This window comes from Myotis yumanensis, unplaced genomic scaffold, assembly GCF_028538775.1.
Source record: "Myotis yumanensis isolate MYYU_CA2020_CCGP unplaced genomic scaffold, mMyoYum1.0.hap1 SCAF_10, whole genome shotgun sequence".
In the NCBI taxonomy this organism is placed as follows: Eukaryota; Metazoa; Chordata; class Mammalia; order Chiroptera; family Vespertilionidae; genus Myotis; species Myotis yumanensis.
In genome coordinates, this window is record NW_027223761.1 from 3,143,607 (window position 1) to 3,165,829 (window position 22,223).

The 22,223-nt window shown below is 54.0% G+C and overlaps 2 protein-coding genes across 2 annotated transcripts; both read right to left on the reverse strand.

The window, feature by feature from the left end:
- Positions 1 to 4,371: 4,371 nt before the first annotated feature.
- LOC139017785 (secretoglobin family 1D member 2-like) lies at positions 4,372 to 7,445 on the reverse strand. Its single transcript, XM_070426391.1, has 3 exons — positions 7,357 to 7,445; positions 5,601 to 5,788; positions 4,372 to 4,509 (listed from the first exon to the last, which is right to left on the reverse strand). Exons 1-3 carry the CDS (start codon positions 7,409 to 7,411, stop codon positions 4,480 to 4,482), a joined length of 273 nt encoding a protein of 90 aa, XP_070282492.1. The 5' UTR covers positions 7,412 to 7,445; the 3' UTR covers positions 4,372 to 4,479.
- An 11,669-nt stretch (positions 7,446 to 19,114) lies between these two features.
- On the reverse strand, positions 19,115 to 21,377 carry LOC139017783 (mammaglobin-B-like). Its single transcript, XM_070426388.1, has 3 exons — positions 21,279 to 21,377; positions 20,697 to 20,884; positions 19,115 to 19,312 (listed from the first exon to the last, which is right to left on the reverse strand). The coding sequence occupies exons 1-3, from the start codon at positions 21,331 to 21,333 to the stop codon at positions 19,274 to 19,276; spliced, it is 282 nt and encodes a 93-aa protein (XP_070282489.1). The 5' UTR covers positions 21,334 to 21,377; the 3' UTR covers positions 19,115 to 19,273.
- Positions 21,378 to 22,223: the final 846 nt, after the last annotated feature.

Below are 22,223 nucleotides of genomic sequence, written 5' to 3' on the forward strand. Positions count from 1 at the left end.
CTGGGCCCTATAGGACACCTTGCACAGAAAGCCACTCTATCAACACAGGGGAGCATAAAGAATGTGGAGACAAAGAAACAGGTCACAAATGACAGAAATTGAGGAAAGCAAACTACTGGATATAGAGTTCAAAACCACACTTCTAAGGTTTTTCAAGAATTTTCTAGAAACCGCTGATAAGTTTAGTGAGACCCTCAAGAAATCTAGTGAGACCCTCGAGGATATGAAAAAGGACCAACTAGAAATTAAGGATACACTGACTGAAATAATGAATATCATACAGAGATCCAACAGCAGACCAGAGGATCGCAAGAATCAAGTCAAAGATCTGAAATACAAAGAAGGGAAAAACACCCAACCGGAAAAGCAAAAGGAAAAAAGAATCCAAAAATATGAAGATAGTGTAAGGAGCCTCTGGGACAGCTTCAAATGTACCAACATCAGAATTATAGGGATACCAGAAGATGAGAGAGAGCAAGATGTTGAAAACCTATTTGAAGAAATAATGACAGAAAACTTCCCCTACCTGGTAAAAGAAATAGACTTACAAGTCCAGGAAGCGCAGAGAACCCCAAACAAAAGGAATCCAAAGAGGACCACACCAAGACACATCATAATTAAAATGCCAAGAGCAAAAGACAAAGAGAGAATCTTAAAAGCAGCAAGGGGCAAAAAAGTCAGCTGATTTCTCAATAGAAACTATGCAGGCCAGAAGGGAGTGGCAAGAAATATTCAAAGTGATGAATACCAAGAACCTACAACCAAGATTACTTTATCCATCAAAGCTATCATTCAGAATTGAAGGTCAGATAAAGAGCTTCACAGATAAGAAAAAGCTAAAGGAGTCCATCACCACCAAACCAGTATTATATGAAATGCTGAAAGGTATCCTTTAAGAAGAGGAAGAATAAGAAAAAGGTAAAGATACAAATTATGAACAACAAATACACATCTATCAACAAGTGAATCTAAAAACCAAGTAAATAAATAATCTGATGAACAGAATAAACTGGTGAATATAATAGAATCAGGGGCATAGAAAGGGAATGGATTGACTATTCTCGGGGGCGGGTGAAGAAAGGGGTGTGGGGGGTGTGGGAAGAGACTGGACAAAAATTGTACACCTATGGACAGTGGGGGGGGGGGGGTGGTAAGGGCAGAGGGTGGGGTGGGGACCGGGTGGAGGGGCGCTATGGGGGAAAGAAAGAGGAACAACTGTAATAATCTGAACAATAAAGATTTAACTTAAAATTTAAAAAAATTAATATCTCCAACACACACACACACACAAAAGTTTGCTTCAAGTGGGCAGATGCCAAAGCCAGTGCATGGGGCTGGGAACACTGAGCCGTCACGGAGGGTTAGCGGGTGCGGAGAGGAGACGAGAGGGTGAGAGAGGGGAGAGCGCCACCTCGTCCAGGGAGGAGCAGGGAGCTGACAGCAGACATGGCCTGACGTGAGGTGTGGACAGCCTGGAGGGTGTATGGAGTGGGATGCAGGCCCTGCTCCCGCTTCCAGGTGCCTTTGCTCCGCCTCTCGGAGCCCTCGGGTATGGGAGGCTTTCCCTGTGTGTTTGGTAAAACACACACAACATACAATTTACCATTTCACCTTATTTGCGTGTAAAATTCATGGCATTGCTGCATGCACCGTCTTTATGTCACCACTGTCTAGTCCAGGTTCACCCCTAACAGGAGCTCCCCCATTAAACAGTCACCTCCCCTCCCCCAGCCCTGCCTGTACAGCCTGTGGCCCCCTCCCCCTCGGTCAGCAGCTCAGAGGGCAAGGCCTGTGCAGACCTGGGTCTCAGTGGCAGAGCCTGGGAGTGAGGATGGGCCTGCAACTGCTGGGCTGGCAGAGCCTGAGCACAGGGCTGGGGGTGCCAAGGGCAGGGCTGGGGGAGCTGAGAGCAGAGCTAGGGAGCCCGAGGGTAGGGTCCCCGGGCTTCTGCTGTGCTGGAAGCTGCTCACCCTCAGGCACAGCCTTGCTGTCCCCCCAGGTCAGTGGGCCCCACCTTCCAGACACTGGGGGCCGCCCTTCAAGCAGGAGCTGAGGCCTGGGGACCACCTGGACTCTCCTCACATTGATCCCACACCTTGGTCCTAGGCGGGGTGGGGGCATCCCTGCTTCTGAGTCTTCCCTGCTGGTTCTGAGAGGATCTGAGCCAGGCTGCAGGGGCCATGGGAGCACTTGCTTCGTCCCCATGTCCGGTGGCGGTGACGGCCCTCACCTTCCTGGAGACCAGTCACCGGGAAATGGCAGGCAGGACTGTGACCTTCCCGGACCCCGTCCGCCCAGGGGCTGCTGGCTGCTGGCAAACTCTGAGGCAGTTTACAACTCACAGCAATGGGTGAGACCATTTGTCCTTACTATGGATGTATTCACTGTGTTCTCACAACCACGCTGTGATGTGACTACTACATCACAGAAAGACACAGAGAGCACAGACGGCTCACTATGCCTGTGTGTGTGCATGTGTCCGCTATGAGCATATGTCTCTCTGTATGCATATCTGTCTGTATGTATATGCCTAGCTATGGGCCTGTCTGCCTGTGTGCATGTCTGTGTGCGTGCATGTCAATATGTGTTTTTGTGTGTGTATACACGCGAGTGTCATTATGCATGTCTCAGGGGGAGGTCTGTGTGTGTGTGTAAATATGTGTATCACTCTGAGTGTTGCTAAGTATAAATTGTGTGTCTGTGCATAAAGGTTTATTTTAGGGGTGAGAGTGAGAGAGGGCCCCTGAGGGGAGACATGGAATGAACCACACAGAGGAGGTGATCACCTGTTCTGTGCAGGGAGCAATGTGGAGGCAGAGGGACCCCGACATGCCCACGTGCGGGGGTGTGACCCAACGTACCGCCTGTGTGAGTGGCATAAAGACAAGGATGGCTGAGCACAGATCCAGGCCGAGCAGGGAGATGGTCAGAGGGTGCAGGGATGGGTCCTGAGAGGCCCTGTGAGCAGCACAAGCGGGGGCCTCGGCCCTGCCAGCACATCATGTTCCTCAGAAAAGAGGCAACTGAGTGTGCGTGTTTCCCGATGAGACACACATACACTCACTGTGGCCGCGAGGGGCATCACTGATAACATGGGCACCCATTGGCTATGCTCTCAGTCATGTGGGCATCGTGTGCCCTTCATCATGGGAGACGCTGAGGACTAATGAGAAGTCCTCTTTCTGGCAACATGGAGAACCATGGCCTAGGCCCATGGTCAGCAAACTGCAGCTCGCGAGCCACATTCAGCTCTTTGGCCCCTTAAGTGTGGCTCTTCCTAAGCCTTAGAAGTACCCTAATTAAGTTAATAAAATGTACCTACCTATATAGTTTAAGTTTAAAAAATTTGGCTCTCAAAAGAAATTCCAATCGTTGTACTGTTGATATTTGGCTCTGTTGACTAATGAGTTTGCCGACCACTGGTCTAGGCTCTCAGGTGCAGAAGAAGGGCGGGTTCCCCTTCCTGTGGGAGGTCACTGTGGTGTGGATGCCCAGGCGCATTGCAGGGAGGGCAGGTCTACCCCCAGGGGACCGGGTAGGAGCCTTGGGCACAAGCCAGGAGGGACGAGGGCAGGACGATGACGATGGCTGTGCAGATGGAAAGGACAGGCTGTACGAGGGAGGGGGCCGTGCAGGGAAACGGGGTGGCTCACAAGTGTCAGGAGTCAGATGAGCTGCAGTGGGGTCATAAGCCCCCAAACGTTCTATGCCCTAAGCCCTGGACTTCCCTCTCTTCTCTATGGGGACTTTGCAGCTGCGATAAAGGTACAGATTCCGAGTGTGGGCCACATCCCTGGATTTCCTGGGCCTGCTCTCTGCCATCCCACATGTGGGGGAGGAGGAGGCAGAGATTTCACAGGAAGAAGGCTCAATGGCAGCTCCGTTGGGCCCTGGAGCCCATGCAGCCAGACAAGGACTGCATCCGCCTCTCAGCGGGAAGCCGCCAGGAAGAGCTTCCCCCTGGACTTGCACAGCCAGCAGGGCCTCAGCACGCTGGGGTCTGGGCAGAGAGTGACAGACCGCAGCCTCCTGTCCTGGCCCCTGGGACAGACTCTTCTGACCACAGTGCACAGCGGGCCTGGCAGCAGCCGCTGCAAAGGAGTCTGAGCTCTCAGGTGTGCGGCTGGCTGAGGGGGCCCCTCGGGGACGGAGGTGCGGGAGCCCGCGTGGCTCATGCAGGGCCTGGGCCTGGGAGGCCTGTGCAGAGACGCTGGCCCGGCCCTGAGCCAACATTCCTCTGTGATCCGTGCCCTCAGGCGCCAGGTCACTGCCCATCGGGTCAGAGTGAGGCACTGTTGTCACCACCCAAGGCCCCCTCATGATGCCCCCACCCACGGCCAGAGACTGGGATAAAACAAGACAGGCGGGACGTGCAGGGCAAATGATTTATTGAAGCAAGACGTTGAAACCTCTACATTTTCCAGGGAAGGTCAGGGCATCCTTGAAAGCAGGGGCCCTCGTAGGTGGGGTTTGTTGAATCTATCTGTTGCACTTGTCCACCATAGCCTCCTGAATAGACACAGAGAGAAAGGGTCGTCAGTCCTGCTGCCCCTGGAGATGCCACGGCACAGCGTGTGCTCACAACCAAGACTCGAAGCATTGCAACCAGCACAGGCCAGCGGGGCGCCGGGCGGACAGGGTGCAGGTGGGGATTCAATGGTCCCGGTGCAGGCCCAGCAGCAGACACATCAGGGAAGAGCCATGGCCACGGCCGGTTGCAGACGCCGAGGAGCCCAGGAGGGGCCTCGGGTTTCTGGTGGAGCCGGAGGGGGACGAGGGGGCCCAGAGCCCGGGATTTGCTTTCACTGAGTCCCAGGTCCCAGGACGGGACTGTTCACTCCAGAGAGGACTCAGGGTGGAGGGAGAGTCCGCAGGAGGATCTGCCTGCAGAGATCTGCAGCCCCAGTGGGGACGTGCAACCTGGTGGCGCACTGACATGTCCACACTGAGGCCCTGCGCGTGGGGACTTGTGCTTAAAGCCCGACCTCATTCGAGGATCGAGGAGCTAAGACCCCCCGCCCCCAATGCTAGTTTCCCCAGAGAGACAGGGAGGCCAGGCGGTCAGCTCCACCCTCGGCTGCAGAGGACTGAAGTGGTAGGGTGCCTGCCCTCTGGCCTGATGGCTGAGGAGGGACAGGGGCGAGGGGACAGGGACTGGGCCTGGCTCTGCAAAAGCTGCCAGAGCCCTTCCTGGCTCCCTCCTCACAGGGCAGGGCCATCTCCCTCCCTCTCCTGCCTCCCCCTGTGCACCCCCACCCCATGGCATTATTCCCCAGGGACAGTGCCTTCTGCCTCCAGTGAGGGACCTCGCCCTCCAGAACGCTCCCAGGCAGGGAGGCAGCAGTGTCTGGCCCTTCACCATCACCGCCTGGGCCCTGGCTGTCCCCCCTCAGGACACGTGGGGAACCCGGAGCCCAGGGAGGGGCCTACAGAGGCTGTGCAGCCTGAGGCTGGCCCAGCGGGTGTCGGGTCACGGGCCCCTCTCTCAGAGGTGAGCAGAGGGACAGTTGCCCCCGCCTGTGCCCCCCAGAGCAGCACCCTCCTCCCGCCTGGCCATGCAGCTGAGCAGCAACCTCTATGCAGAAAGAGAATGGAGTTACCACAACGTTGTTAATTTTTTTTCTGCCGGAATAGGAGATGCTATTTGTGCAATGCTTCACATCCAACACAGCCTGGTAGAAGGATCTAGGTGCTTTCAACATCAGAAGGGTCTCTTTGAAGCCTAGATTCCTCTTCATGATGAACCTACTCGCTCCTTTTTCAATAACTGGACAGACTTCTGCATTTGCTGGAGCAGAAGAGATAAAAACACATTGGATGTAGGAAAGTCACTTTCTCCCAAGCCTCTGTGATCCAAGATCTAGACAGGAAGCCCAGGGCCAGATGGCCTCCTCCAAGGACAATGCATCTCCCCCAAGTCCTCACTGGTGCCAGGTCACAGAGCACACAGCGGAGCCCGGATGGAGCACAGGTGACCAACCCTGGTCAGTCTTCCCCTTTGTCAAGTAAACCCAGGCCTTCCCAAGAGTCCCCTGCTTTGCCCCTGAATTTCAAAGACTCAGCTTTGCCCCTCAACAGAGCCACACCTGCCTTTGTCTGGCTACTGGGGGAGGGAGCTGCTAGCCCTCAGTCTTTCCAGGGAAGGGTAGGGTCAGGCCTGGCAGAGGGCCCAGAGGGAGACAGTAAATGCGGAGAGGAGGGAGGAACGCTACTAAGGGATGGAGGATGCCCTTGGAGGCTCAGTCTAACACTGGGATCATGTCAGGGGACAGAGAGGGCTCAGGCTGAACCAAGGAAGTCTGTGAGTGTCACACCTGATGCTGAGGTCACACCACCACTGGCTCTTTGGTTCCGCCCTGAGGACAAAACCTCCTGGAGGGGGCGCAGGGACTGGGCTGACTTTCCACCCAGTGGGTTGTGCTGAGACCTGCAGGAACCAATTCTGGGTCTGGATTCTCCATCCCCACCCTCAGGCCTCTGCCAGCTCCTGCAGCTGGGACTGTGCCCACCAGGCCCCTCCCGCCTGGGAGACAGCCGCTCTGCAGGGAGGTGGAGGGTCAGGTCACAGGTCAGGTGGGGAGAGAGGACCAGGTTCAGAAAGTCAGATGGAAGAGACTCCAAAGGACTTGGCTCAGCCCCGAGGGCGTGAGGACACGCCCAGCATCGCTGGCCACTGGCCACATTCACCTGGAAAAGGGCAGTTGCGGCCCTAGCGCTCACACTGGCTCTACACGTCCTGGCTGGGCCCCTGGAGGAGGAGCGGGCCTTTCGGGCCCCTGAGCGCCTCTGGGTCTCAGAGCCACGTGGACACTGGCCACTCTGAGCCTCAGGCGGCACTGCTCCTCTTGAACGGAGCCCTCTCCTGCTGGAACATTCTCTGAGTCTGAACCTAGGAGTCCAACAGCTTGGGCTCACCTGGCACCTAAGAGACCCTGGAGGAGACGTCGGTGAGACCAGGGCGGCCTCGGACCACCTCCTCTCCACCATCGCCCCAGCTTCTCTCCTGGGCGCTGGGATCCAGGGAGGAGAGGCCTGGGGAGATGCAGCCTGTGTTCCAGGCCACAGCGCTGCAGGGGCAGGACCATGACTCACGAGAAGGTGACTCTGTCCTCCTGCTTCAGGGACACAGACCAGGCGGCAGAGGGGCCTCCCACGGGACCGCCCACACTGGCCTGTGGGGGTTTCTCTAGAAGTTCCAGAGCCCCGGGATCGGACACCCCGAGTGCTGGGCTTTGAGGGCTGGTCCACAGGGGGCGGGAAAGGTTTGATCCTGACCGTCCCCTCTCCCCATGTAAGTCATCTGGACCGGAGAAGGGCCCTTCCCGGTGATGGTGTCTGAGTGGACGTGACACTCACCGTCAGAGCAGCAAAGGGCCAGAGTGACCAGCAGCAGAGACAGGGCCAGCTTCATGGTTCCTGCGGCTGAGCGTTCAGGTGAGCACACAGTGAGCGCTGAGGAGCTGGACTGAGCAGCCTGGGGAGCCCAGGGCTATTTGTACCCAGTGAGCCTCACTGGTCCTGCCACAGGGGACGGGGCAGGTCACAAGGCCTGGCTTCCAGCCACCCTTCCTCACGGACGGCTGATGCCATCCATCAGCGTCACAGCCCGGGGACTTGGTCAGAGCGGGACTTGCTGGCACCAGGCATGCCTCTCTCGGCACCGCCTGAGGCGGGAGGGTCACAGTGTGCGCCCCGTCCGTGGGGGGAGCCCCTGGGGTTCAGCTCCTTCAGTGTGGACAGGGTCTGCTTTGCTCTTCCCTCAGCCCAGGGCCTGGCACAGAGAAGAGGGTCAGCACATGTTCCTGCGGGAGATGCGTGACCCTGAGTGAACGAGCTCTCAGTGTGGCTGGGCTGCACCCTCAGGGTAAAATGGTGCCCTCTGTGCCAGGGCTGCTCTGGGCAGTGGAGGGAGTAAGTCCGTGGTGTCCGCCTCCTCGGAGAAAACAGAGCCAAGAGGAGGACCACCCTCCCACTGCCACCTTCCTACTTGAGCGCCTGTGGAAAAGCCATGCTCACAACTTCAGATCCATCAACGCTCAAGTGTCCTGGTGACGCTTTCACTTGTCGGTTCAGAGGTGGCCCCTGTGGTCATCGGGCCCCACAGGAGAAGCGCCCACAGGGCTGGTCCCCCACCTGGGCCGACCGTCGGCCGCTGCTCCATGGGGCACAGGGAGGCCGCACGACTCAGAGACAGGCTGTGGGAAGCAGGTGACAGGGCAGCGGGCTTGAGACCACGCAGCACAGACAGGATTCTGACCGGTGTCGGGCGGGGGGACCTGTCAGACGGAAGGGAGGGACATGGCACTGACGTTCTAGCTCAGCTGCTTGCATCTGGGTTTCTGACTCAATCCCGTCCTCTCAGTGATGCCAACCTCGTTCCTCCACCTGCTCAGCCCTTTCTCCTCTTTCTCTGTTTGGAGAAGCTCACTGACCGACACCAGGTGCTGGCAGGGGTGCGGGGCAGCAGTAACGCGTCCCCATTGCTGGAGGGGTGCACGGGAGCACGGCCACTCGGCAGGACAGCTGGGCAGTTCCTGTCACCTACACGCCCTCTCACCACACCCGGCCCAGCACCTGAGACCCTGGGGTCCCAGCAGCACCGGGCCCGGTGCTGACCCGTGAGGCTCCGTGTGTCCGGAAGGAAGGGGGAGGTGGGACCTCTCTCCACTTTCTCTTTGTGTTCTAATCCCACCAGGGCCATGAGAAGCACCCAGCGGGCGCCTCTGTACGTGCTGGACGGGCATTCAGGCGGCAGCTGGTGTGGGACCTGCCCAGGAATTGAACTGGCAACCCATCGGCGCACAGAGTGACGCTCAACCACTGAGATGCCCCGGCCAGGCTCTCTCTACTTTCTGCTCAAGTTTTCTGTGAACTAAAAGCTGCTGTGAAATACAGACTAGTAAACATAGAGGCTCTCAACTTGTTGAAAACATTCTCTTCCAACCAGGGGGAAAGCATATAAAAAGCCATCAATAAGTTGGTCGTAATCCTATAAAATATAGAGCTAATATGTGAATTGGTTGTCATGCCCTCTCACCCTCGCGCCCGGGAAGAGGGACTTGGGACCGGACCGCAGGACCTGAGGCTGTGCCCCCAGCCATGCAGGGCTTGATGGGCGTGGGGCGGGCCGGCTCTGGGTCTCGCCCGATTTTGAGGTGGCTGTGGGTGGTCGTGGACCTGTCTCTGGGTCCTGCGGCTCACCCCAGATTCTGACAGTAGGGGGATTTTCATATGCACTTTACCAATTTTCTTTCATTCCTGACACTTCTATTATAGAGAAAGGGCAAATAGCAATATTATAATTTTTCCTTTAATTAATTTCCTTTTAATTTGCATGAATTTCATGCACTGGGCCACTAGTATGAAGATAATCAACCATCAGAGAAATCTAAGATAATCTAGTGAGAAAGATAGTTAGAATGGATGAAAGTTGATGCTGTAGATGAATTCAGGATCAGCCCAGGGACAGCAATCCTTCCTGCAAACCTGGCACTGTGGACCTAACAGAAACAGTGGCCCCTTGGCGACAGGAACTGTAGCAGCAACAAAAACACACTGACGTCCACACACTTGAAGCAGGCAAACCCTGAAGCATGAAATCACCAACATTTCCTCAGAGACGGGACGAGGGATCTAAGATCACCACACACACACCTTGCCCCTGAGGAACATTAGAGCATTTATTGCACAACTTATCCTCAGATTGTTGCAGTTTCAGTCCCGCCACCTCAGAGCCCTAACCGGCAGCTTCACACATTGTTGAGAATCTGGAGGCCGTTGGGGTCTCTCTTTCAAATGTGGACGTTCCCCTCAGTGGGTTGTGAGCAAGAGCCCATCTTCAGGGCCAGACTCCCGGGGTTCAAGCTCAGCTCTGGAGCTTCCCTCCTGTGGGGTCCCCAGCAGGTGCTGACCCCTCTGCCTCGGTGTCCTCGTCTGGAAATAAGGGGACAGCACAGATGTGTGTTAGGACAAGTAGGTTCATCCAGGACAAATGCTGGGCGCAGTCCCTGGCAGCCAGTGTCAGCTGTTACAATTATGCACCAAAATGGAAAAATGTGAGTGACAGTCGAACAGAACAGACCGCCTCATCCCAAAGGCCAATATCAGGTGATCTCACCGACTCTGCCAGGGGAGTGTTGGTTACCCTCAGGGCTAATGGGCGTCTGAATTTGGCTGTGGTTTTATTGGGATTTCTCTCTGGCACCACCAGCTGGTTACTTTTCAGTCACTTGACTGTTTAATGGTCACATCTAAACGGGGCTTATTGTGACTTTATAATCCTTCACAGGGTATTGGAGTCAGGGAACAGGAGGGGGCGGGTCGGGACAGGGATAATGTCCCCGAGGCCCTCAGGGTCTCTGCACTCCCGTCCTCAGCAGGAGGCGCTGGTAACGCGCGAGTCCCTTGGATCCCAAGGCCCCTCCAGCGCTCAGGCTCTAACTGGTCCCCAGGTGCCTGGTCATGGAGGCGCCTCAGACATCACTTCTGGGTCGTGATGTCCCCATGGGCTTGTGCCGTCTATGTAGCCTCTGGAGGCACCGGTGCCCATGGGCCCGTCCCCGTCACACTCAGCCTGTTCCGTGTTACACGACGGAGGCCCACACGTCATGTCAGACCTGCAGGCATTCACTCCACAGGTACAGCTCTCGTGCCAACGAGCAGCGTCAGTGACGTGTGTGGAACTCTATGACAGGGGCCTCCCTGGCCTTGCTTTCAATGGAATTAAAGAAGGACTCTTAGCCGTGGCTGACAACTCATTAAAAGTAATTTTAATATACTTTTATTGATCTCAGAGAGGAAGCCTGAGGGAGAGGGAGAGAGAAATAGAAACATCCATGATAAGACAGAATCATTGATCGGCTGCCTCCTGCACTTCCCCCACTGGGGATTGAGCCTGCAACCTGGGCCTGTGCCCTGACCGGGAATGAAACCGTGACCTCGGGGTTCATAAGTCGATGCCCAACCGCTGGCCAGACTGAAATAATGTGAGTGATAGATCCCAAGGCAGTTTAGATCCATACTCTTAAGGGTGCATGGAATTGAGTGACATGGCTCATTCTTCTCACATCCCCACAATCATGTGACAAGCATGTTTGCAGTTAGGCCCCTGAGGATGGAAGCCATGACTACAATGGCCTCTGTGTGACCAATAAATGATACCCGCCATGGATAGAGAACATGGAAACCAGCCCCCTTCAGCGCATTAGGAGACGCATTGATCAACAGCATTTCGCTTTGAGAAGAAGCATCAAAAACGGAAAGGTCCCTGATGGCGCCCAGATCAGCCACGTGCCCCACCTGACCAACTCCGCACGCCATGCTACTGCCTCTTCCCCTGCCCTTGTGCACTGAGCCCCGAGATCCAGGCCCCGAGGCTCCCGGGACATGTGTGAGCTGCTGCACAGGCCTCGCCCTCCCACAGAGCGCCTGCCCCAGCCTCCTGCACCCAGCGATGCTCTGGCTTCCTGCTCTGCGCTCTGAGCTGCAGAGGGGCCCACACCAGGGGCCGGGGGGGGGGGGGGGGGGGGGGGGGCCTGGGCTTCAGAGGTTGTTTCCTTGCTCTGGTCTCCGTCTCTTGCCAGAACTCAGTCGCTCTGTGGGGCTCATTGTCCTCTGTCCTTCCCACAGGTCAGCAATGAAACAAAGGCGCCCGGCTGGCCTGGCTCAGCTGTTGAGCATGGACCTATGAACTGGGAGGACAGGGTTCCTGAGTTGCAGTCTCAATCCCTGCCCCCTCTACTCCCCCCCCCCCCTCAACCCCGGCGGCATTCCTCCTTTGCACAGAAATCTGCTCCCTCTACAGGAGTTTCCCCAGCGCATGCTCGGCCCTCAGTCCCCTACAGTGAAGTCTCAGCAGGTGCCCACCTGCTCTCCATCCACATGGAGACACTTCTAATCAGGTGTTGGCACTTTCTTTGCCCACCGCACTGGGGACTGTACCGCTTTGTTCTTCAATATCACTTTGTGGATTTGAAGACCATTTGGTGGTTTAGTGTTTAATATTTGGTGGGTTTTGTGGGGGGATTTCAAAGGAGGACGGGCAGGCATGAACCCCAGGTTCAGTGTGTGCTGCGGACTCAGCCCAGGTGATGTGGATTCCCATGGGGCCGGGGGCTTTGACCTGTGGCGGCCGATGGAAGTGCGTTTATGGGCTGTGGCTAAGGAAACATCACTCCCTCTAACTCTCCTTTGGACATTGTTTCTGTCCTGACAGCCTTGGTCTCCGACACTGGATGATAGTGACAGAGAGGAGAGGCCTACGTAGCAGGGAGGTCATTTCCGTGTCGCTTAAGGGGGACAGCGAGCCCGGCTCCCCGGGTCCAGGGTAGAACCTGTCTCTGCAGCCACCACTGTGCGGGCCCAGATGCCTTCCCGGGCAGCAGGGAGGGGGCAGGGGAACACTCAGCAACATCAGGATTTGGGGTGCGGGTCCCCCTTTCCACCTGGGGCTCATGTGGACTGAGTCAGCTGGAGAGAGGCCGTTAACTTGTCAGAGTGTCAGCACCTGGAGGCTATTCTGTCTTTACAAGAAAATAACAGGAATTAAACGATCGCATCTGTACAAGACCCCGCACCGGGTCTCCATCAGATGATCCCCTGACAGGAGCCGTCCATGCAGACCCTGACCTTCCTCTCAGAGAAGGCACTTCTGAGTCACCTTCCTCCCTCCCGGCTCCTCCTCCGCGTCCTCCTCCTGTGCTTCCACACCACCAGGCTGGTCACCTGCTGCCCCTCCAGGCCTGTGCCCTCCACGCTCTCGCCTTCCCCAGGCTCAGCGGCATCTGTGTCTCAAGCTTCCGGGGCTCCTGGTGGCCTCAGTTTCTCGTCTGCTGCTCTGTGGGTGTGACATCGTAAGACACAGCCATTAAGTCCGCTGGGCGGGGCTGTGGAAAGGCCTCTTTGGTCAAGAAGAGAAGAGCTGGCCCTGGCCGGGTTGGCTCAGTGGATAGAGTGTCGGCCTGCGGAACGAAGGGTCCTGGGTTCAGTTCTGGTCAAGGGCACATACGTTGGTTGCAGTCTCCTCCCTGCACCAGGACCTGGTTGGGGTGCGTGCAGGAGGCAACCAATGGATGTGTTTCTCTCACATCGATGTTTCTCTCTGTCTTTCCCTCTCTCCTCCACTCTCTCTAAAAATCAATGGAATAATATCCTTGGGTGAGAATTAACAATAAAGGAGAGAACAGCTGGCCCATCGTTTTGAAGGAATTCAAATCCAAGTGAAACTGTGATTTAGATTCACTGCCCATTGCATCCAGAGAAGAAGCCTAATGGCGCCGCCTAGTGGCGGGCGGTAGACTGCACGTGTTCAGGGAGAGCCCAGGTTCTGCATGAAACGGCGCCCCCTGGTGGGCAGGACTCACAGTTGCGCTCAGTGTAAGGAAACTCAGGCTGCTCCCTGCTGGGTGCCAGTCCCCCTGGGGACCTGCCTGGCCACTCCTTACCCCGCGATCCATGTGAGAGGTCCGACATCTGGGAAATTAGAACCCACAAAGGACATAAGTGAGACTAATGGGATCACAAATACTTAATAATCCATGAGCAAATGCCAAAGTTATGAGCCATCCCACTCCCGGTAAAGAAGCCCCACAAACTCCCACTTCTGCCGATGACAGTACAGCTTGTGTGAGACCCACACGTCCCCCAAGAACAAGCAGAGAATCTACATGAAATGCGAAGTCAGCTGCCTGACGGAGTTGGTGCGCCCCAAGGCGGTATGGACTTGAGGGTCAAGATTCTAGGCCAAGGGCAGCGACAGAGACGGGGGCGCACCACTCGGCACCTTTCCCCTTCGGGCACCTCCAGGTCCCAGGAAGACGAGGCGCAGGATGTTGAGAAACCAAACAGCGGGAGGCGAGAAAAGCCACTTCGAAGGCAGAGGTAGCAGTGGCGGTTCCCACTGAGCGGGTTTACAGTCACACGTGTGAAGAGTTAAAAGTGTAGGGAGATCAGCCCTGACACCTGATGAGCCATCTCCTACTGGCGGCTCCTTGAAGATCCATGGATTCTACACCCTTTTGGCGTTTGCTCTTGACCGTGTCTTAGAACAGACCTGCTTCCTCTGCAGCAGGTGCAGCCAAGCTCTTCAGTTCCACGTTTCCTCACGGAACAGCTGCGCTGGGCCTGGCCCCTGTGGCTCCGTTGGCTGCAGCATCGTCCTCTCCGTCTCTACAGGTGCCCATGGAACTTCACAATTGAGTTCCAAGCCGATCAGACAAGACAATCACCTGGTATCTGGGTTGTTTGCAAACCTTTTAGAGGTCAGGGCTGGGTTCCCTTCTCATGCCTGCTCTTCTCTCTCCTAGACCTTCTGGAGGGATGTTGGCATCATGGAAGCCCAGAGGGAGCAGATACCATGGCTCCTGCCCCAGCAGAGTTTACCCGGCATCCACTGCTGCTCAGCAGACGAAGCTGCCCACAACCCAGACGGAGGCAGGAAGCAGCTGTGCCTCAGCGACCAGAGCGAGACAGGGAAAGCCTGGTGAGGCAGGTAACCAGCTGGGGCCTGACAGGCAGTGGCAGGTAGGCGAGGGGATGGGCTACAGTTAGGGGTGGGCTTGGCACGCATGGATGGGTCCTGTGGACGCAAGAGAGCCTAGATTAGGGGTGGGGAACCTTTCCTTCTGCCAAGGCCCATTTGGATACTTAGAACATCACTCATGGGCCATACGAAATTATCAACTTTAAAATTAACCTGCTAACTTTGATCAAACATTTCATTAACTTGCCCCTAATGCCTTGGCAGAGCGACCAAATGATTTCTCGGGCCTTATATAGCCTGCAGGCCAGACGTTCCCCACCCCTGGCTGAACCTGTTTCATTTACCTTCATTCTGAACAGGTGGTGATCATTACCAACTCGATTCCTGGAACATGGTCGGTTATTTGCACCACAGCACTAATGGGGAGTGAGGGGGGAGGGCTGCTCTATAACAGTGACGTTTAAGGACAAAAAAGTTTTACAGTTTGATTATTCTTTTCCTTCTATAGTTCCTACTTTTTTTGCCATGTGTGAGAAATCCGTCTCAAACATAAAGACACTACGATTTTGTCCTGTTCTCTTCTAGGAATGTTATACTTTTAGACTAGAGGCCCGGTGCATAAAAATTCATGTACTGGAGGGGGGGTCCCCAGCCTGGCCTGCCCTCTCTCACAGTCCGGGAGCCCTCAGGGGCGGGAGGCTACCTGGCAATCAGGGGAAGGCAACTGCTGCCACTGCCATCAGTGCAAGCCTCGGACAGCCCGGGTTACCTGAGCCTCGAGCAGCTCTGAGCGGCTGGGCAGTCGCCATCCGAGGCTGACCTGTGCCTCGGGCCTGCCCTGGGTGGTTGGGTAGCCACCATCTGAGGCTTGCCTGCACCTCAGGCCAGCCCTGGGTGGCTGGGGGACGAGGGGACTAGGGGACTCTGGAGGCAGGTGCGTGGAGTGGCCAGGACTGCCTGGGGTTGGGCCCGGCCTTGCTGTGTGCCTGCCACTCCAGCGGGGCTGAGAGGACTGGGCGCCGCCATCTTGTGGCTGTAGGTGCTGCCATCTTTGCAATGGTGTGAGGTTCAATTAGCAGATCCCCTCTTTATTAGATAGGATTTTATGTTTAGTCCTATGATACATCATGAGTTACATCTGATATACTGTTGGGGTTGGAGGTTTTTTAATATATCCAGTTTTTCCAAAACATTCTGTGGAAGTGTATCCTTCCCACACTGGAGCTTACCCACCTTTGTGAAAAGCCAAGTAACCATAGATTCATAGTTCTGTTTCTGGACTCTACAGTTCTTTACATCTATTTGTTCATCTTTACATCAATACCATACTTTCCTGACTACTATATTTTTGTGATAAATCTTGCCATTATGGAGTACTGCCCCTCCACATTTGTTTTCATTTTTCAAAATTGTTTTGGTTATTGCAGGTCCTCTGCAGTTACATGTAAATTTTGAAACCAGATTTTTCATAAACTTACCAAAATAAAACAAAGCCTATTTGGACTTTGGTGGAGATTGCATTGCCCTAAATCCATGAATCAATTTGGAGGAACTGACATTTTAAGAATATTGTTTCCTATCCATGAACACTATGTGTACCCATGTAGGTCTTCATGAATTTCTCTCAGCAATATTTTGTAAGTTTTACTGTACAGTTCTTTCACGTCTCTTATTAAGTTTATTCCTAAGATGTTGATCATTTTAGACATTATTGTACATTGCACTTCCTTAATTTCAATTTCCCATTGTTCAAGAATATAGAATACTAGAGACCTAGTGCATGACAATTCATTCACTCGGGGAGTCCTTCAGCACGCCTGTACCCTCTCACTACCCTCTCACTATCTGGGACTCCTCGGTGGGGTCCCTAGGCCTGGCCTGAGATCAGGGCCTATTGGGGCTTTCCTTCCCTCAGCTGCAGGCAGCTGGCCCCACCCTCCTCCACTGCCACTGATTGCCATCTGTGCAGCACTGCCCGCCCTACCCTGCCACCAGTGGCCTCGCTCTACAGGCAACAGGCTGGGCGCAATGGCTTGGCTGCCTGGGCCTACCTCTTTCTTTGCTGGTGGGCAGGGCCATCCCAGCAAGGGGCCATCTGTCTACCTGATCTCCCCTAACCACAAACCTGCCTACCTGATCGCCCCTAACCGCTGGTCTGCCTACCTGACCGCTCCTTACCACTCTGCCTGCCTGCCTGATTGCCCCTAACCGCTTGCTTTGGGGGTGGGGCAACCCGCAAGGGGCTGTGGTGGTCTGGTCTCTGGTCATTGCGGCCATGACAACTCTGGCCTTTTATTATATAGGATCATTAATTTTTGTTTATTTATCTTATATCCTGCAACCATGCTATACTCACTTAACCCTCTGGTAGACACACTCAGATTTTCTAAAAGTTATCTCTGAAAATAGTTTTACACTTGATCTTAGCCGAAAGGCCAAGAAGCGATTCTTCATTTATGGTGCCTTTTCCTTTTTGCTCCACTGCACTGGCTAGAACCTCCTACAAAATGTTCAGAAGCAATGGCACTGGACATCCTTGCACACAGCTTGTTGGGAGAAATGCATCCTTTCATCATGATGTTTGGTAGAGGTTTTTTTTTGAATGAGCTTTATCAAACCAAGGAAATTCCCTTTAAATAATAATTTGCCTAGAGCTTTTATCATCAATTAGTGAATTGTCAAACCCATCTTCAGCATCTATTAATCAAGTGGTTTTCCTCATGTATTGATATGGCAAATTATATTAGTTGACTTTCACATGTTCCATCTATCTTATGGAGATAAACTTATTTGATTAACATGTATTATCTCTCTTAATAGATTTGACTTGCTAGCAATGTGTTTAAAATTGTTATGCTGATGTTCATAAAAAATAATTCTCTGGTTTTCATTCCAATATCTTTGCCTGGTTTAGGGATCTCAACAATACTGGTTGGGTCTTGGATGGAGTGGGAAAGTATTCTTTCTTCTTCAATTTCCTGGGAGAGGTAGTGTAGAATTGGTATTATTTCTTTCTTGAATAAATGGTAACATTTACCACTGAAATGATTTGGCCTAGAGTATTCTTTGTGAGATTTTAAACTACAAATTCAATTTCATAAACAGGGCTATTTTGGTTTTTTCTTTCTTGCTGAGTGAACTATGATATTTTGTATCTTCCAAGGAATTTGTGCTCATTTCATCTACATTTAAATGTATTGCCATCGTTGTTCCTAATATTTGTAGAGCCTGTAGTGGTTTTACCTCCATCATTCTTGGCATTGGTCATTTCTTTCTCTTTATCCTGTTCAGTCTAGACAGGTGTGTGAATTGTTTATGAGCTTCTCAAAGAACCAGCTTTGGTTTAAATGTTTCTCTGACATTTTCCCAGTGTCATTGATTTCTGCTTTACCTTTGTTATTCCTCTTCTTCTGCTTATACGTTTATTAGAGGCCCGGTCACGAATTCATGCACAGGTGGGGTCCTGATGGGGGAGGGAACGCTGGAGGTTTGGGGGCCAGCCCCGCCCCCAAATGGGGTGTGGATGGCCGACTCGTGGCGAGTCCAGCAGTGGGAGGATGGGTGGAGGGACCCCACAGACACTGACTCTGTTAGCACCTTGACCTTGGACTTCCCAGTCTCAGTAAATGCTTCAGCCACCTGGTCTATGCACCTCCTTAGGCGGCCTGAGCACACTAGGACAGTATGTACAGTCTGTATCCACTCAGAACTCTGTGTTTATCACGCTTAGACGTGTAAATATATAGAGTTTTCATCTGAGGTACCATTTACCTTCAACTCAGCGACTTTCACAACGCAGGGCCTTCAGGGCTCCATCCCAATGTCCACACCAACTGGAAAGGGACAGACGCCTCTGCAAATGGCCAGGGACAAGCAGGAGCAAAGGGCACTTCCCAAAGGCCTCAGAGCCCCAGGACTGCAAGGCCCAGGAGTTCTCACTAAAGAACTGTGTGCATGTGGGTGACTGTGTGTGCATGTGTGTGTGCGTCTGTATGTGAGTGAGTGTGTGTGCATGTGTGTGTGTGTGTCTGTATGTGAGTGAGTGTGTGTGCATGTGTGTGTGTGTCTGTATGTGAGTGAGTGTGTGTGCATGTGTGTGTATATGTGCATGTGTGTGTGAGTGTGTGTGTGTGAGTGTGTGTGGGGGGGGGGTGTTGGGTAAGCCATAAGCTGTGGGTATGGGGAAAGTGTCCTTGGCCTGGGCCTAGTGGTGTCAGGGCACGAGGGATGTTCTGGAGAAGTGGGAGGGCGTTCAAGCCAAGATGTTGCCCTGCTTTGCCCGAGTCGCCTCTCTCACTGCTCTGCTCCCTCCCCGCACCTCGGGTCAGGGACAGAGAGCACCCAGAGGGGAGCCCGTCCCTGGGGACAGGGTGCATTGTGGCCGTGAGGACAAGGGTGGGTCCTGGAGCCTGAGCGCCTGAGCTTGGCCCAGAGGGCCCCGGTGGGGGCAGGGGGAAGAGGACACTATCCCAGGGACAGGGTCCTATTAGGCTTTGGATGGTCAGGGGCAGAGCACCCTGCAGATCCCGCACCTCATTCAGGAGTTCTGTACTGAACGCCCATGTCCACCCTGTGAGCAGCTCAGTGAGGGGAGTCTCCTAAGGTCCCCATTTGGGTCAGTAACCAAAGAGAGCCTTGCTGTTGCAGGTGCTTTATTGAAATGAACATGTGGGGGAGGTTTCAACAATTGTCTTGCAGTTTCAGGATCAAAAGGCACAGAGGGGAGCTAAGCTGTGGTTCTGCCATGGAGAGTCGCTGTCGGGCCATCTGTCGTCGGAGGGAAGGTCCTGTGGGTCAGTAGGAGGCACACTGCCTGCTGTTGTATATGGCGTCCTGGAAACAGACAAGAAGCACTCACACCCCCTGTGCCACAGAGGCCGTCCTGGAGCACAGACGTGGCCTCTCCTTGTTTCCCGCCTGTGTCCGCACCCACGGAGAGAAGCGGGCTGGGTTCAGCCAGAATTCTCTCCTTGTCTGTCGTTCAGGAGGCACGTCCTGATGCCAAGGATGCGCAGCTTCCAGACCCGGTCCCGCCGGGGCCCTGGGAGCCTTTCCCTGCGCGTTTCCTCTGCTTTGAAAGAGGCCTCCCATGCACCTGCTGTGCTGCCACTTCTCCGGGTCTCAGCCCAGCAGGAGCCCGTGTGCATCTGGGGGCCGCCCACTCGAGGGGTTTGTCTGACCTCCGTTTGCAAAGAGAAAGGCCATCACCTGCCATTGAAGGGGCTGCTCATGGCTTCAGGTGTGACTACGGTCAGTGCCTGTCCCATAAATAGGACCCTTTCACCCTTTTCAATGGACAGTTTAGTCGTGTTAAGGTCCCAACCTCCAGGGCCTTCTCCTCTCGCTCAACTGCAGCCCCGGGCCCTGAACGTCTCCCACTCCCCCACCCTCCCCTGGAAGCCACGCTCTGCCTGTTCCTCAGAGACTGGCCACTGCACACATCACGACACGTGTCCTTTCCTGACGCGCTTATGTTTATCATGGTTCCTGCAGATTCCCCAGCTTGTCAGACACCTGTGTCAGAAAGCTCCTAGTTATGCAGATGTTTATGTCTCTGCTGGGGCTATATTTCTCTATTGCTGCCCTGGACTGTTTGCAATGGGCTGTTTGGGTAGGGAATGAATACCAGGAAAATCTGAACCATATCTGCTCTAAATAGGAAGAAGGTCTCCTTGCTCGTACTGACTTTTGTTTTCAACAATTCCAACACCCATGGCGGGTTCATAGACAAGGAGTCTACTTGTCACTCATGGGGCCTTCCTTCATGGCCAGGACGTTCAACCACTTATTCTAGCAAACGTGGATGCTCCAAAGGGAACTGGGAATCACGATCCTGAGAGGAGGGATCTGCCTGACATGTAACTTTCTGCTCTCTTTAGGAAATTCTTTAAAACGCTTTCCTATTTGTTTTTATCACTCGTCAATGTGAGGGTTCTCTTGAGAATCAGATGTTTCTGGTCTGAGAGGTAGGCAAGCCTTTGCCCACGCACATCCCTCCCTCGTGGCCTTTCTCATGTGTCACTCACTAAAGACTCCACCACGTGAGCAGGCAAACCAGCCCCGGCCCCTTGCATGGCTTTCTGGATGTCAGCACCCACGTTCACTGAGGTTACATGAAGCATGACCAACACTTGCTGTTAAGAAGTTAGTAGCACACTGAGAGCCCGCGTGTCCCTGGCCAATGCTTCAAGGGCAGGTAGGAAGAAACCCACATTACCATCATCACTTGTACATTGCTCAGAGTTCTGTTACTCTGGTCGAGAAAGCATTGCCTAAATTCCACGAGAAGCTGTTTACTGGTATCAGCCGGTATGAACTCTTCAAGACCTTCGATGTATTGATCCTCCGTCACTGAAGGATTAAGGGTGTTAACAATCATGTCCTCCATCGATGCGCAGCCAGAAGCTGGGAAGAAAGCACACAAAGCCAGGCTCAGTTCCAGAGGCACCAACTCCTTGCTGGGCGTCACCATGACGATTGTCATCTTCTTACCTCCCAGTAGAGACAGACACTCAGAGAGATTATGGGCAATGGTCCGAGTCCTCAATTCTGGGAGAGCAAACTCAGGGTGTTGGGTTTTCTCTGAGCAGCAAGACCTCTGCCTCCTTGTCCCCCCTCCCGCACACAACACCTCCAGCCTCCTGGCTTCCACACCCCCCGGAGCCAAACACGATGGAGCCATGAGGAATGAAGACACCAGAGAAAGGAGGGGCTCTGGCCTGGGGCTTGGGAAGCAGGAGGTCCGCCACAGGGGCCCTGACACCAACCTCCCCCAAAGCCGGGCCCTGTCAGCACTCACCGGCATAGCAGAAAAGGGGGAGGGCGCTCAGCATGAGGACCACCACCAGCTTCATGGCTCAGGCGGCTGCTGTTGGCTGGTCACTGGACGTGGCAGGGAAGAAGGTCTCACTTTGGAGGTGAGAGCCCAGACTCCTCCTTTTATTCTCCTGGCGGCCACTTAATCCCTCCCACAGATGATGGAATGAGTCACAGGATGAACCTGGCATTGGGCCCAGAAAAGACAGGAGAATCATCTAGAACCCAGCCAGCCCGTGGTCTGTTTGTAGAAGCCAAGGAAACAGAGCTTTAAAAAGATCTGAGAATTTTCAGAACTGCAATCATGGTAACGACATTAGATGAAATTCATGCTGAAGTGCTTGTGAAATAAGAAGGTAAATTACAGCATTGTGAGTCTGTGTTGACATTCTTGTCTTTTTATTATTGTGGTCCTCATGACCTCTTCATCCTCCTCCAGCTCTTCCTACCCTTCCACGTGCCTCCTACCCTCTCCTTCTCCCTCCACCCCCCTTACTCCTCTTTTTCTCTTCTGCTTCTGCCCAGTACAGAGATCTTCACATCCTCTTTCTGTGCCTCCTCCTTCACCAATCACCTGGGCTGGGGGCCATACCGCCCAGCGCCTGTGGAGGGCAGGCTTTCCTCACCCATAGACTGAGTCAGCTGCCTTCTGTTGGACAATGGCAATAGCTTCTCGCCTTGGTTGAAGGTTGTTTGTATAAAGACTATCTCATTAGTTAAGCCAATTTTATAAATCTAGTAAAATATAGACTTACATTTTGTTCAGTTTTGTTAGCGTTAGGGTTTTTCTTCCACTGATTCAGTAGATGATGTGAGAAGTAGAATTTCTTATGCTTAAGGGAGGCAGAGCTGGATGGTGGGATGATATGTGGGCGCGTGCAGATGTGGACTTGCATCATGGATGCCACCGCTACCCATGAAGTGTCCT

Coding starts and splice junctions, on each gene's coding strand:
- LOC139017783 (XM_070426388.1), bottom strand. CDS start 21,333: ATGAAGCTGGTGGTGGTCCTCATGCTGAGCGCCCTCCCCCTTTTCTGC. Junction 20,885..21,278: donor CCCCCTTTTCTGCTATGCCG/GTGAGTGCTGAC, acceptor CTTTCTTCCCAG/CTTCTGGCTGCGCATCGATG. Junction 19,313..20,696: donor GCAATGTACAAGTGATGATG/GTAATGTGGGTT, acceptor GTCTGTTTCCAG/GACGCCATATACAACAGCAG.
- LOC139017785 (XM_070426391.1), bottom strand. CDS start 7,411: ATGAAGCTGGCCCTGTCTCTGCTGCTGGTCACTCTGGCCCTTTGCTGC. Junction 5,789..7,356: donor GGCCCTTTGCTGCTCTGACG/GTGAGTGTCACG, acceptor CTTCTGCTCCAG/CAAATGCAGAAGTCTGTCCA. Junction 4,510..5,600: donor AAAAAATTAACAACGTTGTG/GTAACTCCATTC, acceptor GTGTCTATTCAG/GAGGCTATGGTGGACAAGTG.